This window comes from Rhineura floridana, chromosome 3, assembly GCF_030035675.1.
Source record: "Rhineura floridana isolate rRhiFlo1 chromosome 3, rRhiFlo1.hap2, whole genome shotgun sequence".
Classification (NCBI taxonomy): Eukaryota; Metazoa; Chordata; class Lepidosauria; order Squamata; family Rhineuridae; genus Rhineura; species Rhineura floridana.
In genome coordinates this window covers 23,133,475-23,151,159 of record NC_084482.1, presented here as the reverse complement: position 1 = coordinate 23,151,159, position 17,685 = coordinate 23,133,475, and the positions used below count along the sequence as shown (strand labels likewise).

Sequence of the window (17,685 nt, the reverse complement as noted above, 5' to 3'; positions counted from 1 at the left end):
CCAGGACAAATGTATTCTGTAGCACTTTTCAGCACTAAGCAGGTACGCTTGAGTAGCTGCGGCTTTCCCAAGGCTGCTTAGATTCAGGTGTTAATGCTTTTCCTTGCACAGAAAGCACTTGCATGTTGAGAGGAAAGTGTGAAACTTACATGTATATTGTTGCATGTGCCACCCCCTCACAACACCCCTAACAAAGTGGCTAAAGTTGAGGAGCAAAGGGTGAGCTTCCTTTGGTAAGGGATTTCCAAGAGGAGGGCACCCTGGAGGGCATCCAGGAAATAGCCTGGATGTCGCAGCCACCCTCCAAGCCTCTGACAGCAGGGGCATACACCTGCAGATCTTAAGGTGCAAGGAGTGCCCGGGATCCATACCAGAAATGTGTATTACATTATGGGTAGTATTCAGTGCTACTCCTACCTTCAGACCCATTGCAGTTAAGAGACATGACTAACCTTGATTCATTAATCTTCAGTGGGTCTCCTCGTAGGACTTAGTTGAATCCAACCCTTAATGTGTTGCAGGTGGCAAGCGCAACTGGCAGCCATCATACCTTACGGATTCCTAACAAGGCGAAAGGCATTCCAATGCTATCATGATGAATGATTGCATGAGGATTTCATGTTTGTCCAGAAGACCCATTGTGCTTTTTACCTGTGCCTTTCTGGAGTGCTTTGAACACAGCAGTACTGCATGCGCTGAGACAACACCTACTTTTAATCCCGTGCCCAGTTCTCTCTCTCTCTCTCTCTCTCTCTCTCTCTCTCTCTCTCTCTCTCTCTCTCTCTCTCTCTCTCTCACACACACACACACACACACACACACACACACACACACACACACGCAAATACAAATTTACCCCTCTTTCCACCTCTTCTTCCCCTTCTATCTGATTCAGCCCCTTGCCTTCCTGCTTACCTGACTGTGAACAGGAGGGTGGGTTTTTTAATAATTCCTCAGAGACCCAACAGGGGCAGAACTGAATCATTCAAAGTCGCTTTTCTTCCCAATAGTTTTGAGTCATTTCTGTTATTTATTGTTAATGGTGTTCGATCGGGGCAGGAAACCTTTTTCTCAGCCTGTGGGCCACATTCCCTTCTAAGGAACCTTCTGAGGGCCGTGTGGCAGGTGGGACCAGGAGCAAAAGCAGGAAAAGCAACAAATGGTCATTTTTTCCCTTTGTACAGCAGGCTCCTTTCTGCATACGCTGACCACGCCTCTCACTATCCTCCATCCAGACAAGCAAGAGGCATCATCAGAGTTCAAAGGAAAACACTTCTTTTTTTGGGGGGGGGGAAATCCCTCTCACTGACAACTGTTTGCCCCTGGAGCCAAACAGCAGCTATGGGAGGAGGTGGGACGTTCTGAGGAAAACTAGCCTAAGGCCACATGTTTGCTTTCACTTCAGTATAAAAGTGGCCAACGTAACCTTGCCATTAAAAAAGGATGTTTAAGGTACTGTGGAGGATCATCCTAATTAAGTGAACTACACCTCCCCATTTGACCCATGAGGCCATTTCAGCCAAGCCACACCCACCTGAGAGTTTGGCCCTAAGTTCTAATCCAGCCTTTCCCAACTAGTGGGCCACCAGATGTTGTTGGACCACAATTCCCATCTTTCCTGACCATTGGCAATGCTGGCTGAGACTGATAGGGGTTGTGGTCCAACAACATCTGGTGGCCCACTAGTTGGGAAAGGCTGTTCTAATCCAATCAGGGATCATCCTGCTTTTTCTCTCTCTCTCTGTCTCGCCTGCCCCTCTTCTCCTTTGCTGCTGTGATCTGAGCAATGGGATTCTGCAGCTGGTGGGAGTAGTGACCCCTGTGCTCTGGTCCTCCAGCTGACAGGAATCCACAGCAATTTCCATGTCCAGGCATATATCCATAACATACCGTTAATACTTCCTCCAAGTGGATTTGAAATATTGATGCTAATTGCTCTCCTTGGCAGCACATTAAGCATGTAGAACTAACAAGCCATGCTTACTGCTGTGTTTTTTTTAAAAAATAATAATAATGGGGGAGGCCTAATAGACTACAGGCCTAGAGATTGCCAGTGTTATCTAGAATCCTCTTGGTGGGCTTTTTGAGGGGATGGCAGGTCTTGATTGGTACTGAATACTCCTTCCATGATGGGTAGCTTCTCTGAGGTCTCCATATAGGGATCCAGGAAAATTAAGGTTTATAGACAACAAGTGAACTCCTGTGTTACTGACGCTCCAATTGTCTTTCCTGCAGGGGGAGCTGCTAAGCCCATGTCGCTGTGATGGGTCTGTCCGCTGCACCCACCAGCCCTGCTTGATTCGCTGGATCAGCGAACGGGGTTCCTGGAGCTGCGAGTTGTGCTACTTCAAATACCAGGTCTTAGCCATTAGCACAAAAAATCCCTTGCAGGTAAGCACCAAAGTAGCTAAAATCTTGGTTGGCAAATTAATTGTATCAGCAGGCCACTTTTTGCAGGGAGGGGAGAGGTTGACAGCAAATCTTGATAGACAAAGTGCATGTGTGTGTGTATGTGCACATACACACCTCCTAGCAAGTCTAGTGGCCACTCTACTCCTTTCTCATCTCCCATTCCCAAGGGCTACGGAGTGGGGCAAGACAAGCACAAACTGAGAATTCATCCCACAATTGCCTGTGCCCTTGCAGGAAGACACTAGGGCACATTTTCCATTTCTGCTTGTTCTGCCCCTCTTCTGCTCAACAGGTCCCCATATCTTCTCAGAGATTTTGCCCAGAGGTGTAGGGGTTGTTCAGTATGATGTCAGCTATCACCCTGCAGATGGACAGATGCACCCCACAGGCCGTCATTTGCTACATGTTTGTTTCCAAGCAGACAACTCAAAATAGTCATTCACAAAGCAGAAGCAGGTCTGCGTAAATCATAATGTAAGAGGTAGGCACCCACCCATATAGATTTCATCAAAGTATGCAAGAAGGTATCCACCGTATATTTTGCCGAACAAGTGAACACATAATTGCACTTTGACGTTCATGTGCATACACTCCCAAATTGGCTGTTGCAGACAGTGAACATTTTTTGGACATGATTTAGCAATCGGCCCTTTTCATCTGTGGCTAGTGATTGTTTCTCTGAATTAGCTCCTGTTTGACAAGTTTTGTGAGGTCCACATTGAGGAGAAAATGTCCACCGTGCAAAAGTACAGGTAAAAGTCTCCTTGTGATGCTTGTTTTTAAGTGGCAAAAATGAGTTGGTCCTGAATCATGCACAGATGGGTAGTTTACTTGGCAACGTCAACCCTTGTCCTTAAAATCCGGGGCAAGCTGTTCAAAGGAACAGCATCCAAGCAGCTTCACCCTCTCTCTGACCATCTTCCTTACCATGAGAGTGGACCTTCAAGAAACAAAAATGCTTGCACCATCCCACTCCAGAGCTGACAAAACCAGACACACCTCCAGCCTACATTGCGAAGATTATGAGGGAATGAGTTGGTGTGCTCCTAGACTATCAAGGCTCACACTCTGGGATAGATCAGAGGAAGGTTCATGTTGCTTTTCTATACACAAGCGCATTTACCCCAAGGAAGAGCCACCTTGTACTTCAAGAATTAGAGCTCTAGCTCAGTGGTTTTTCAAACTTTTCAGTCTTTAGGGAGGGAATCCTTTCCACATCAGCTCATTTGCCATGGAACATCAGGACATTGCAGTGGTTTCTGGGGAATGTTTTATGTCAGGCATTGGAAACTTGTGGCCTTCCACATATTCTTGGACTCATATATTCCCATCCAGCATGGCGGGTGGTCAGGGATGATGTGAGTTGGAGTCCAAAAAGATTTTGGATGGCTAAGGTTCCTGACCACTGTACTATGGTATGCACATTTCACCTGGTCAGGCCTTGGCCAGGCCATTTTGGGCCTCAGCATTGCCCCTGCTTGAACTGAAAGTATGACTTAGGAAGCACCCAAAGCATTGCAGGGGAAGATGGGTAGTAGCAGGCAAGATGTCTTTTGGGGAACCTTGTCTGCCATTACTGACCTCCTGACTGAGGAAGATTGGATAAGTTCCCGAATAACCTGAGGAGATATCCTGGAACCTATTCCAAGAATTATTGTACTGTGGCATTTTCTCTGCGGTGCCATTCCCATGATCTGGTTTGATTGCAGGATGCAGAAAGGAGGCCACAGGAAGAAGGAACATGGGAATGGGACATGCAATATTTTAGCAACAGGATGATTTTGCTAATATCAAAGCCCTCTGTGTTGCATTTGTTGTGCATTGACATCCTGGAAGTCTGCACCCCTTAGCCGCGTGGGATGATCCCACCTCAGCGCTCCTCCAACATCTTGACAAAAGCTCCCTGCCAGCATTAACCCCCTCCTATGTGCTGCTTTTCCTCCCCTGCAGTGGCAGGCGATTTCCCTGACGGTGATCGAAAAGGTGCAGATTGCAGCCATCATCCTGGGTTCTCTCTTCCTCATTGCCAGCATCTCGTGGCTCATCTGGTCGTCCCTGAGCCCCTCCGCCAAGTGGCAGCGGCAGGACCTGCTCTTCCAGATCTGCTATGGGATGTACGGCTTTATGGACATCGTCTGCATAGGTGAGAACTTCCTCCCAGCCCAGGCCCTCTTCCGTTGCTTCGAAAATGAATGGGAAGATCCCTGTTTCATTCTTCCAGTTAGCAGGAACTCTACAGGATGCTGGATGTAGGCAAAAAGAAATGAATGTTTTGCCCACTCTCTGATTCCCACGTGGAACTCAATGCAAAGGAGTTTGATGTTAGATTTCAGAAGATTTCTATTAGAGAAGGCCGATTCTGAAATAGTGCCTCCTAGGAATAGTCTTGGGAGCACAGAAACACAGGAAATGAAGTTAGGATGGGTAGTGTATGCTTCCCATTGAGGTCAGAAAGCAATAGACAAGTTTTATTGCATCCTGTTTTTGCTTTAGTTTGTAACAGTTTGCTACTGTGTGTTATGCTTTCTTTCACCTGCCTCCCCCAGCCTCTGTGGCATCTTGAACAGCTCTGCAAATAGTCTTTAAATTCCTGAACTATTTGTATTCCTGGACACCATACAAGCACCACATTGTGTGCTGCATTCAGAATTCAGCAGCCTGAGAATCTAAGCAAATTATTCACACACATATATATATGTTTCTAGTCCTTAATGACGTGGACATGGTGAATAATTATCAATATCTGATGAGGTCCCAGAAGCCGAGGTGGGAGGGGCTGAATGAGATTTCCATTGAATAGGGATAGTGGTTTCGCCACTGATGAACTGCAGCCAACTCTACCATGCTTGAGATGAGAAATAAAAACTTAAGAGCGGGAGAAGGCATGGCTTCGATGCTGTATTTAGCCCCAGCATCTTCTAGAAATTAAGCAGTTTTTGTGGGGTGCCACTTGTTTTCCTAGGGTAGGAACATAAGAAGTTGCTCTATACTGAGTCAGACCATTGGTCTATTTGGTCAGTATTGTCTACAATGATTGTCAGGATTTCAGGCAGGGGGGATGCCAAGCCTTACCTGGAGATACCAGGGACTGAATCTGGGATCTTCTGCATGCAAAGTAGGTGCTCTACCACTGAACCTTTCCCTAAGGGATCAGGGTCAATTCTACTTAGAATGATTACAGTACATTTCAGTTGCAAACATATACCACACACACACACTCCGAGACACCTGGAGGAGTTTGAGTGTGAGTCATTTGGAAGCAAGAAAGAGAAAGGACACACACATACACACACACTCTTAACTTAAGGCAAAGATGTAGGTCTTCAAACCTTAAAAGATACAAACCAGACCACAATGAAATGTTAATAAAAATCGCAGGAGGCCACAGGCTTTAAAAATAGTACTTTGAACCCCAGAATTCTTTTTTCTAAAGTTTCTAGACTGCATGGCAGTCTTGGAAATGTGGCAACAAAAACGCTGAAGGTTCTCGTACAAGGAGGCAATCCATTAAGTAGTTCATCTTTCATTAATTCTTTGCTCATGTATGGAAGGGCCAATACCAGGATTTAATTTAAAGGAAAAAATATATAAGGTAGAAGGCACAAATTGTAGCTTGATGCCCACCACATTCAGGGAAGTGATTGCACAAATTATATTAATCACCCGATGCTGTAATACACAAATTAGTCACAGGCCTCTAACTCATGCAGTATTTCTGACATGGCCCTTGGAGCTAAACACATGGCCTGCCCTTGGAGGAAGAAGGAGCCGTCTGTCATCTAGGCTGGCATGTCATAGTATAATTTACTAACCATCCAAGCCTCCTCCCCCTGCCCATTCCCATCCACAGCACAACCGTCTGGTTCCATCTTCCCCCTCACTTCTGTCCCCCCCCCATGTGCCAAGCCGTCTGTTATGACATCAAGCATAAGTAAGCCAATCACAACCCTCTAAATTCCTGGCTGATTTACATACCACGATTCCAGTACTCTTAAGCTAGCAAAATACTCATTGTTCCGATTAGTGCAGGGGAGGGGGTAGAAAGAATATTGCAATAACTTCTGGGTGGGGGACCATTGAGAACCGAGTCTGATCCAATGTAATGGTGACGCGTCTAGGGTTATACATAACATAGCATACAGTTTTTCAGAGTCAGACTTGGAGGCAGAACCATGTTCATTTCATGGTGCATACATTCATTTTTGTTTAATTCTGTTCTGTTGGGCTGCCAGTCATCACCCATCCAGGGGACTGATCAGGCTGTCAGCCGCTTAGCTCCAGGAATGCTGCAGCATCAGATGCTCCCAGACCATTCACTGGCACTGTACATACATTCATTTAATTGTGTCCTGTTGTGGTCTCTGGCCATTTGGACCTGTCTTCATTTCTGGGTGTAGATGTTAATCCACATGCCAAATGTTTGAGTTTTTTAATTTGTTTTCTGAAACAGTTGCCCTCCTTTATGTACCTTGGGAATGAATGAGACCTGATTGTTGACAGAATAAAGTTTATGCTCGAACAGCGTGGAAGGTTGGAGACAACTGCTTACAACAGACGTCACTGTTTGGCTCAATATGGCTTAGTTGCTGTAGCACCATAAAATCCCCTAAATCTGCCTACCTAAATCTGAGCCTGCCAGCTTTACAGGTATTCATAGTCAGAGTGTCAATCTGTCCCCAGAAAAAACTGAGAGTAGCTAAGAAAAATAGAGGTTGCCTCCCTGGTTCAGATCAAGGGTTCATTTTAGTGCACTATCCTGTTTTTCACAATGGCCAATCAGATGGTTCCACTGAAGCCAGAAGCAGGACCTGAAAGAAATAACCCTCTCCCACTCTTGTTCCATCCCCCATCCCCTCCCATCCATTAGCAATAGTCAGGGGTGGCCACTTTGTGGCTCTCCAGCTGCTGCTGGACTACTCATCCCTGACCATGAGCTGTGTTGGCTGAGACTTATGGGAGCTGTAGTTCAGCAGCATCTGGGGAGCCACGGAGTGGCCACCACTGCAATAGATATTCAAAGGCATCATGCCTCTGATTCTGAAGGCAGCATATAGCCATTACGACTGGTAGCCACTGATAGGCTCATTCTCCATGCCTTTGCCTAATCTCCTTTTAAAGCTATCCACGCTCGTGGCTATCACCACATTCTGTTAGTCATCAGAAGTATGACCAGTGCTGCTAAAATAGGGCCAAGTTCAAGGTTCTAGTTTTGGTGTACAAAGCCCTATGCAGCTCAGGACCAGGATACCTGAAAGACCGTCTTATCCCTTACATACCCAGTCGATCACTGTGCTCTGCAGGTGAGGGCCTCCTGCAGATACCATCTTATCAGGAGGTTCATTCTGTACAATATAGGAAATGGACTTTTAGTGTGGCAGCATCTACCCTGTGGAATTCCCTCCCTTTGAATATTAGGCAGGCGCCATCTCTGTTATCTTTTCGGCGCCTTTGGAAGACTTTTCTTTTTCAACAAGCCTCTTAAGTTGAGAGCTATCCCAGTCTGTGTCTGTGTCAGAATTGCTTAATATGTTTTTTTAATAATGTTTTTAACCCTTTTTAAAAAGTTTTTTAAATGTTTTTAACGCTGTTTCGTCTTAATGTATTTTAAGATTTGTTTTTATGATGTTTTAAAGTATTTTTAGTGCCTTGTTTGCCGCCCTGGCCTCCTGCTGGGAGGAAGGGCAAGATACAAATCAAATCAATAATAATAATAATAATAATAATAATAGCAATAGCAATAATAGCAATAATAATAAAAATAGACTTGTGTGCATTTTGTTGTGATTATGACATATTTGATGCTAGTAGACTTGTCTCCGGCATTGCTTGGGAATTCTAAGAAATAAAAAAAATCAGTAGAGTTTATTTATTTATTTATTATTTTATTATACTTGTATACCACCCCATAGCCGAAGCTCTCTGGGCGGTTTACAGTAACTAAGTTTACAGTAACTAGTTTTGAAAGGTTCAGTCTACTGTCTTGATCCAAAATGGAGCCCAATTGTATCCAAACATAGACAAACCAGTTTCTTGATCTTGGAACCATCAAGCAAAATTTGGTTACAATAACTTCAGAGGTATCCAAATGCACAGTGAACAGACAACTTTACAAAATGTATAGCAGTTAAATATGGGGGCAGGGTGTGTGTGTATTTAGAAATAACATGCAGCACATCACACAGTAACTGCAAAGCCTGGAACGGTTTTGAAACTGCTTTAAAGGTCTGATAAAGACCTTTTTAAGGGCATGAAAGGATGGATGCATATCCACATAACCCCTTATTTATTTTATTTGTTTAACAGAATCTGTATACCACTTGATCATAAAAATCTCTAAGCAATTTATGTAAAATATACAACGTACATTAAATTTATCAATAAAAATTGGAAGGGAAAAACAAGTTTCAAAATATAAATAGAATCAGTAGTTAAAATATACATGATAAAATAAAATCACATTAAAACACCTGGCACTTTTACATATCTGGGTAGGCTTGCGTCAACAAAAAAGTTTCCAGCAGGCAATGAAAACAATATAAAGGATCCTGCTTTATGTCACCCGCCCTTTGAAAAGAAAAGAAAAATAGTGGAAGGCTACCTTTTAATTCACAAGAATGCCCTTGGCCATTTTCTTGTATTTATGTATTGCTCTGATCCATTTTTGTTGGGGCAGTAATGAACCTTTGAGGGCTGCATAACTTTGTTTTCTGCTGATCCCACCTTGACTCGCTCAGCTCTGGGGTAGTGAACTATGGCCCTTCAGATGTTGTTGGGCTGTAACTCCCATCAGCCCCAGCCAGCATGGCCAATGGTCAGGGATGATGGGAGCTGGGGGCACACATTCCCCATCACTGACTTAGCTCCATCTGCTATTGGTGCAATCCTAAGCATGCTTGTTAGAGACTGAGCTCCCTCTTGCTAGGATTCATGCTCAGCTTGTTGGCCCTTATCCAGCTAATTGCAGAGTCTAGGCGCTACCCTAGGGCTTGCATAGCCTCTCCTGTTACAGATGTTCTAGAGAAACAGAACTGGGGATCACCAGCATAGTGATGACAATATTATGATTCATTACCTTTTATATGAAATGTTAACGCTGCTATTTCATCTTCAGACAGTTGGAATTTAGGTGTATCATCCTATTCTCCTAGCAGTACAAAAGCACCTAGTATTTATTTATAATTCGTAAGACTTAAGTAACAGTTCTGTTGTGCTTTAACTGGGCAGAGTGGCATGTGAGAACACAGCCTGACAGTACCTACTTGCTTGGGCAAGGCCTGATAGCTGGCCTGGCAATAATTAAACTTTGCCAGGCGTAGCAACATCCAATCAACTCATTAGTCTGTCACTGGAGCTGGAACAGAGCCCACCGGGAAAGTGGAGAATCAAGCAGAAAACCTAGGAAATCTATACCTAGGTAGTCAGACCATCGGCCCATCCAGCTCAGTATTATCTGCAGGCCTGTCAGATCAACTTGGTTATTTTACTAGAACCCCAAGATTTACCAGTGAGGACATAGAATTAAAGAACAGGGTCCTTTCTGAGCCTTGGGATTTGTTTTCAGGACCAGAACTGTCTGTCCTCACAGTCCTTTCACACAACAATACACTCCTGGATAGCTGTCTTGATTTCCATGGCCTAGGTGGGGAAAATCATTTTGTTGTTGCTCTTATTAAACAGCTGGGAGAGAAAACCCGTTGTTGATCAACTGCAAATCATCCAGGGATCTACCAATAGATCCCAATCTATTACCTGCCCACCCTTGGTTTACAATGAGTGACAGCAACTCTCCAGGGATTCAAGATGAGAGCCTTTCCCAGCCCTGCCAGGAGACACCAAGGATTGAACCCGGGACCTCCTGCACACAATGCATGTGCTCTACCAGTGAGGGGTGGCTCTTCCCTTAATAACCATGAGGTTCTCAGAGCCAAGGTCCCTGGTTAAAGCCCTGTGTTCCTTGGCACCTAGATGCATGCTTAAACTGCTCAATGGGTAGATGACCCTTTTCCTCAGTGGTGTGCCCTGATGAGAGGATTGCTGGCAGCTTTCACGTCACATGCATGTGACAATGGCCTCATGCATGGTTGAAGGGGTGGATGGCATACTTAAGGCGTGGTACACCCTGTGGCTCTCTTTGCCTGTGGGTTCCTCTGCAGATGGCTAGATATTTTACCTCTAGCGCCACACACCCTCAATCGGAGAGGAAGCCTTTTTTAATTGGAAGCCGATGACATTCACTAAAGAGGCCGAGCTGCGTTTGTGGCACTGACAGATGAGCTCTGGCGAGACAGAATGATAACAGCCAGGCCCCTTGTGGGAAGGGAGCGGAGCGCTGTCACTGGGAAATGAATGAGTGACTTTTCCATTTCCCATTGATTCAACAGGGACACATGTGGCATGGTAATGATCCACGTTAGGGGACGCCAGGAGCTCGATTGATTGTCACTGGGTTGCATCCAGCTGGGAGATGATATTTATAACTCATTGGTGTGCTTGGAGTGCCAGTGTGTATGCGCTTGTGGCAGGGGTGGGGTTCGGGTGTGATGGGATTGAAACAAACATTTTAGAAGGCTTATCTGTTTGTTTTTTTATTTTCTGTTTTGCAGAACACACGTGTGCACACACAACAAAAAAAACTATTACAGACAAGTCAACCATGTCATTTATACATATGTTATGTTAATCCTCTATACAAATCTTATTCCAAAAAATCTAATGAATGGATCCAGGCCCCTTGAAAATTCTCATTACGCATCCAGCCGCCTGTAATTCAGTATTCTCCAACTTGGTGCCTTTCAGATGTTTTGAGCTACAATTCCCAGCAGGCCCATACTGGCTGGGGCTGATGGGGCTTGTAGTCCCAAACATCTGTATCAATATTGTTAATTTATTCATATGCATAGTTTACCAAGACTCATGCCTCAATTCTGCACACACTTACTTGGGACTGAGCCGCATTAAACTCAATAGGACTTGCTTCTGAATAAATATCCATAGGAGTTTGCTGCTAATTTAGCCAGTTGGTGTTTTTTTACTATAGCTATTTCCCTGCAATATTTAATCTTGCCGAATTGTTTTATACCCATTCCCTAAGCATAACGTTAACACAATATTTTAACAGGCCCAAATAACAGATTAATGTGGAGACAGATAGGTCATACCTTATTATGGTAGAAAAAAATTAAATTTACCTATTTCTAAAGGTTTAAATTCTTTCACAGTCCCACCAAATATATTTCATATTTGCTTAGTCACAAAACCCAACATTTCTAGGTGTTTGTTCACATTGCTGAGTCTGTAGGATATGTAAAGGAAGTTTCCATATAATAAAAAACAAGTTGTTTACATTCTTTTGTTACCATAATCTGTTCTGTGCGTTACCATAGGAGAGGAAACCATTATTTTTACACGGAACAATCTTTGCTATTATTTCGCTGTCACCATCATTGTACATGGTGCAGAGTGATATAAACAAAAGACAAGTCCCTGCCCCGAGGGTCTTACCATCTAAATTTCAGTACGTGGGAGACAGTGGAAAGGAAGGAGGCAAGAGGGGGGACGATAACATTGGCGGAATATGCACAGTACAGTTACATCTTCTTGAGCTGTGTTTCAGTTTATGACTGCCAGACTCAAGCTGATTCTTGGTCTGGATAGCCATTCCACGAAAATGGAAAATGGTATGTGTGTGTATGTGCCTGCCCCCTCTGCCCCAGGCATGGAATAGGAGAAACATGGCACACAATTTAATCCAAATTCTACCCAAGGAACCCAGTTTTTATGCCGACAAAGCCCAATATTCCATGCTCAAAAATAGATTTATGCAAATCCATATAATGTTACACAAATATGCTTAATGGGCATATACACTGCTCAATATGCATGGTTGATTTTGAGCCCAAATATTTGGGTTGTTTCAGGTTGAGAAATATTTGGGGCAAAGAATAGGATTAAAACAGAAGGAAAGGAAGGTAAGTGCTTGGGGTATGAGAGTAGAAACACACTAACAACTAGAGGCCAGAAGAAATAGCCCGGTGGCAATCTTGTAAGGCAAGGCTCTGTGCCCTGTGGATCCTTTTCAGATGTTCCTTCACAGTCATGAGGACTAGCTACAAATAGAATTACTTCTGCATGTATTATCACTTTAGCATTGTACAACAGCCTGTGAAATGGCTTAGGGCTGAGTAATAGTGACTTGCCCAGAGCTATCCAGTAAGCTTTGTGGCTGACCAGAGACTGGAACCTGGATCTCCCACATCCAAACACATATGCATTGGCTCTCTGTGGAAATCGCATGAGCACACACAGAATTGCAGGAGATGACATTCTGGCAATATGAGTGCTTTCTGGCAAAGTGATGAATTCAGGCTAAGCTGGAGGCAGAAATGCACAGAAGTTCAGTCCAGATGCATCGCCTCTCACATTCATTCATTTGTTCAAGGGAGCTTTAAGGGTTTTGCCAAAGGCTGCATCTGATAAAGGTGAGTTTTGAGGAAGGATTTGAAGGAGGTGAGAGGGGTGGCATCCCTCACAAGTGTGCTGGGAGGCAGCTCCAAGCCCATGGGGCAGCAAAGGAGAAAGACTGGCGTTGCCTGATGCAGCAGGAGACCATTGGATGGGCAAGCAAAGGACTTAGGCAGGGATGTGCCAGGATATGAGAACAGAGAGATCAGAGGACGCAAAGCCATGGAGGCCTTTAAAAGTAAGGGCAAAGAGCTTGTGCTGGATCTGGGGGCAGGCTGGAAGCCAATGGAGGGATTTGGGGAGAGGCATTGTGTGGCCAGCCAGAGCAAGGAGAAAGGCGAATGGCTTTGGCAGAGTGTGCTGGATAAAAGTGAAGGGATCACGGTAAGACCACAGAAGAGTGGAGAGGAGAAGGATGCAGTTGCCCAGGTGGGTGAAGATGACTCCCAGAGTGTGGAGCTGAGTTTTTGCTGAAGGGAGCAAGTAGAAAGGGCTGTATTTTTGCAACATTGTAAAGAGAGAACCAACATGGCTGAATACAGGGAGCAAAGGACAGTGGGGAGTCAAAGATAAGCCAACATTCTGAGATGTTAAAACCGAGATACCTTCAGGAACCCTATCTCCAAAGTGTTCATAGCTATGCCTGCTGGTCACTAAATCCTTTTCTACTGCAAAAACCCCATCCTGGGCAAAGCCCTATACATGCAAAACCATGCTGTGGTCATGCCGCTTTCAGCTGGTAGTTCTGTCTCATGCCTGAGCCCAGGTAACAATCTCATCTTTCCTTCCTCCTTTCCCCAGGTCTGATTATCCACGAGGGCTCCTCGGTGTATCGAATATTCAAGCGTTGGCAAGCGGTGAACCAGCAGTGGAAGGTGCTGAACTATGACAAGGCCAAGGACCTGGGGGAGCCAGTTGGCGGGAGCACAAAGCCTGGAGGGCGTAATTCACGGACGAACCCCTCCTCAGGGAGTGAGAGGACCTCCCAGCGGGGCCAGCGGGTTAGGACTATTTTGAACCATCACTGTGGTTATACAATTCTGCACATTCTCAGCCACCTGCGGCCTAATGAACATCGTGGGGGCTCCAGTTCAAGCCGTGAGGTTGTCATGAGGGTGACGACTGTATAATAACAGCCTACGGAGCCTTTGCCAAGAGGGAGAGGCTCCACAGTTGTTCCCATGGGAGGAAGAAGCCGATGCCTTTGCTTCCGCACAGGCTCCATTCTGAGCCCCTACGGGGTAGGGCGCACGCTGTGTACTCTCTGACACAGGAGGTACCTGGTCCCATGGCGTTGCCACAGACCCCACCCGCCTCTTCCTTGTTGTGCGTGGGGAGTGCCTCAACTTAGTTGCACCTTCCTACCCTCCCATCAATGTGAAATTTTTTTTCTCTCTCCATCCAGGCTTGTGGTGAAAAGAGAGACCCCACCCACCCACTTTTCCTTTGTTATGACTAAACTCTTTGGAAGTATGGTGGGTTTTTTTATTTATTTAATTTTCTTTTTTTAAAAAACAAAAAACCAACAATAACAGCCCCCTGCCTGGTTCCTTCTGAATGCGTCTTGGCGCCAACCAATCCAGATATTTGAAAACATTTTTACCTCATCTTTCAAAGGAAAATCCTGCCAGAAGACCCATCCTGCCTTTCCAACCCATCCCATTGGTCTCTCTGACCAGGAGACACCAAGCAGAGAGGTTCTGAACTTTTACCCATCCAAAATAAAAAAATGAAAAATGGTGCAATAAACATGTTTCTTAAAGCAAAACGGGATCTCTCGCAATAAGATAATTACTTGTACATTTCATCTTTTGTTTAATGCATGAAAATCTCTCTTCCTCCCTACCTTCCCGCACTTTTCCTTCTCTCTGGCCATGGAAGGATAAAGAATTGTTTATATACAAATAGGTGTCTTCCAGTTGCCTTGTGCGCTTTCCTTTTTTTAAAAAAAAACTGTCCTAGTCAGGTTGGAGTTTGTGCAATGTGCTATCTGGTGGGCATGTAGAGATTAGGGGTTCCAGTTGGAGTTCCTGCAGCAAAGGGATCTCCTGTGTTAATCTTTAGGACCAGAAATGGGGAACCTGTGGCCCTCCAGACAGATGTTGCTGGACTACAGTACTCATCATCCCTGACCCTTTGCCGTGCTGGCTCCGGCTGATGGGAGTTGTGGCCCTCCAGATATTGTTGGATTCGAAGTTCCCCACCCCTGGCTTTAGGGCCTGTTCTGGGAAGAAAAAAACTAAAGCCTTAATTATGGTAACTGTGACCTTGGTTTTAAGGACTCAGACACATTTGTAGCCTGATCCTCTGCTCGTTGACTTGGAAGTCCTCCTCTAAGTTCAGTGGCTGACTCCTAAGGAAATGTGCCTAGTGCCAGTGTGGTGGGACCGAGACACGGAGTTGACCGATGTCACCTCAGCTGAACTACATGGGCTGGGGTGGGGGCAGAACAGGCAAGGTCTGAATTGTGCGGACACACCAGTGGGAGTGCTGGATTGGCTCTGGTGGTGCATCCATGCAGCCTGACCTTGCCACTCCTCTGCCCCACTTCAGCCCCATCCAGTTAAGATGTAGCAATGCTGGTGTCGTGCGGGTGGCTCCATGCTCTGCCCCACCACACCGGCCATTACTGTCACCTAGGATGGGGCTTTGACAGCCACAGGCATCTAGCTCTCGTCTCTTTCTTGCCCCTGTTGCATTAGAGCGGAATTCTCCGGAAACTTGAAATGACCCATTGTGAGAATTCCCAGAGACTTCCAAATGTTTGGATTTCAGCTCTGCATACAGAGATGCTTGTGTTCCATGGATTCACTGGGCAAAGGTGGGGTCTGGTATTGAACCTGGCATCTAGATATTTTCAGCTTTGTACTTTTAAAAAATACTTGTGTTGGGTTTTTGTTGTTGTTTTTAGCCCATGTGGTTATGGAGGGAATTGTTGCTGTCCTGATTATGTGGAAACCCAATGGCGATTTGGAGAGCGCTGTTAAGAGGAGTGGAAGTTCGGTGCCCTGACTAGTTCTGCGACAGCAATCAGGGCCAAACTAGATGTTCGCTAGATACATATCATTCAGCTACTTATCTAGGTTTTTTTTTTTACTCAATTGCAGACATGGGGAGACAAATGGGGAGGGGAGGCTTATCTATTCCCTCCCCCCTACAATTGGATTGACTCCCTGCTCCCCTTGCATGCATGGCTAGGAGCCTTGAGGTGGGAAGTCCACACTGCTGATAATGAGGACTTCTTTTCCTAAGGCTGCTAGCCCTACATGTGCATGTGGGTGGAGCGTCATTCCAGTCACACTGTGGAGAAAAGAGATAAGCCTCCCCATTTGTTGCCTTCCTCTCCCCCATCCCCTGGTGTCTGTAATTCAGTAAGAAAAAAAAACTGGTTACATTGCTGCATGCTGTGAAGATAGTGGTCAACTAGTTTGGCTCAGCACCTCTGCCATCCTTTCCAACCAAGTTTCCAATATCCTCTCCTTTCACTGTAACTATCCTTTGTAGATCTCACCTCTGCATTTTTCAAAATGGGGCAATCTACATATTCAGTAAAAAAACATGTACTACAATCCTCTGGGTATAAATACCACATCAGAATGCAGGTGGTGGGGTTGCATGATGGAGGAGCATTCCATGTCAAAAAGTCTCTGCTTGTGGAAAGCTAACGTGTTAGTGAGGGATTCCAGCCTAACCTCCCTGATATGCTATATTTTTTCCATACAGGGAGGGTTCCTTTTTTAATGTGCAGATACATTCATACATTTTACATGCAGGAACATCCTGTTTTCTGAAGTTGCACAGTCCGAAGAGTGCTCTATTGTAGTAGTTTCTGAATCTCTCAATTGCTTCAGGTTATGAAACTTAGTAGCCATTATACAAAGTGAATTATTTACATTATACCATGTACATTCTTTGCATACTTCATTTTGAGTTGCATTGGCGCACAGTGCATGGATATTAAAAGCAGTTTACACATCCAGACCTATTTATATGGCTGGAGGAATATTCACCGAGAGCCAGATTCTGCAAACAGAATGCATTTACGCAAATTAAGCACATAGTGCAAATATTTTTGTGACATTGTTAGGATGGCAGTATTTGGTTGTGTGGAATATGGATTTTTTTTCCTGAATAGAAGATTAGGTTGGGGGTTGTCAGTGCAACAGAAACTCTGAAGCAGTGGAAGAATGGAATGGGAGTTTGCCTTGTACTTTTGCTATGAAACCTGTCAGGCTTGAGGAGGTCTGTTGAAAGCAGCCACAAAATGGCCAGAAATACAGATCTTCCCAGTATGAATATGTGTGTGTATGACATGAATCTTGCTTAGCTCTGAAGACAGTCTCTGTAATTTGCACACCTTGTCCTCCAATCTGAGATCCAAAATAGGTAACATATATTTTATTGGGCCAATGCAGCAATCACAGCTAGAGATGACCGTTGATACTAATCCTTAACTATCCTATACCTGTTGACAGGTTTCTTCAGGAAGTCTGTATCTATAAAAAAAAACTTCTGAAATTTTGACTCTTTTATGTAGCAACAAATGCAAATCTTTATTCACAGAACAGTTGAGTCTATATAGCCCCAGGCAGGAGCTTCCAAAGCGCAGGTTCACTTTTAAGAATACCAGGGAAAACATTCTCATTCTTACGACAAAAGGGGAAAAAAACATAGTGAAACAAAGCAGCAAGGGATCTTGCAAAAAACCCATCACTGGAAGTTTTAAAAAGTAGGATAGATCAATACCTGTGGGGGATGGTTTAGGTAAAATCAATCCTCCTGGGATGTGGTCTGATGAGAAACCAGATGACC

General features: G+C 44.7%; 1 protein-coding gene across 1 annotated transcript in view; it reads left to right on the top strand.

Moving 5' to 3' along the window:
* MARCHF9 (membrane associated ring-CH-type finger 9) overlaps nt 1-14,740 on the top strand; it is a 53,308-nt gene extending 38,568 nt beyond the window's left edge. Inside the window, exons 2-4 of the mRNA XM_061614993.1 lie at nt 2,236-2,391; nt 4,363-4,555; nt 13,675-14,740. Of these exons, the coding sequence (XP_061470977.1) occupies nt 2,236-2,391; nt 4,363-4,555; nt 13,675-14,003 (678 nt within the window). The 3' untranslated portion in view covers nt 14,004-14,740. The remainder of the gene's footprint in view (nt 1-2,235; nt 2,392-4,362; nt 4,556-13,674) is intronic.
* The last annotated feature ends 2,945 nt before the right edge of the window (nt 14,741-17,685 follow it).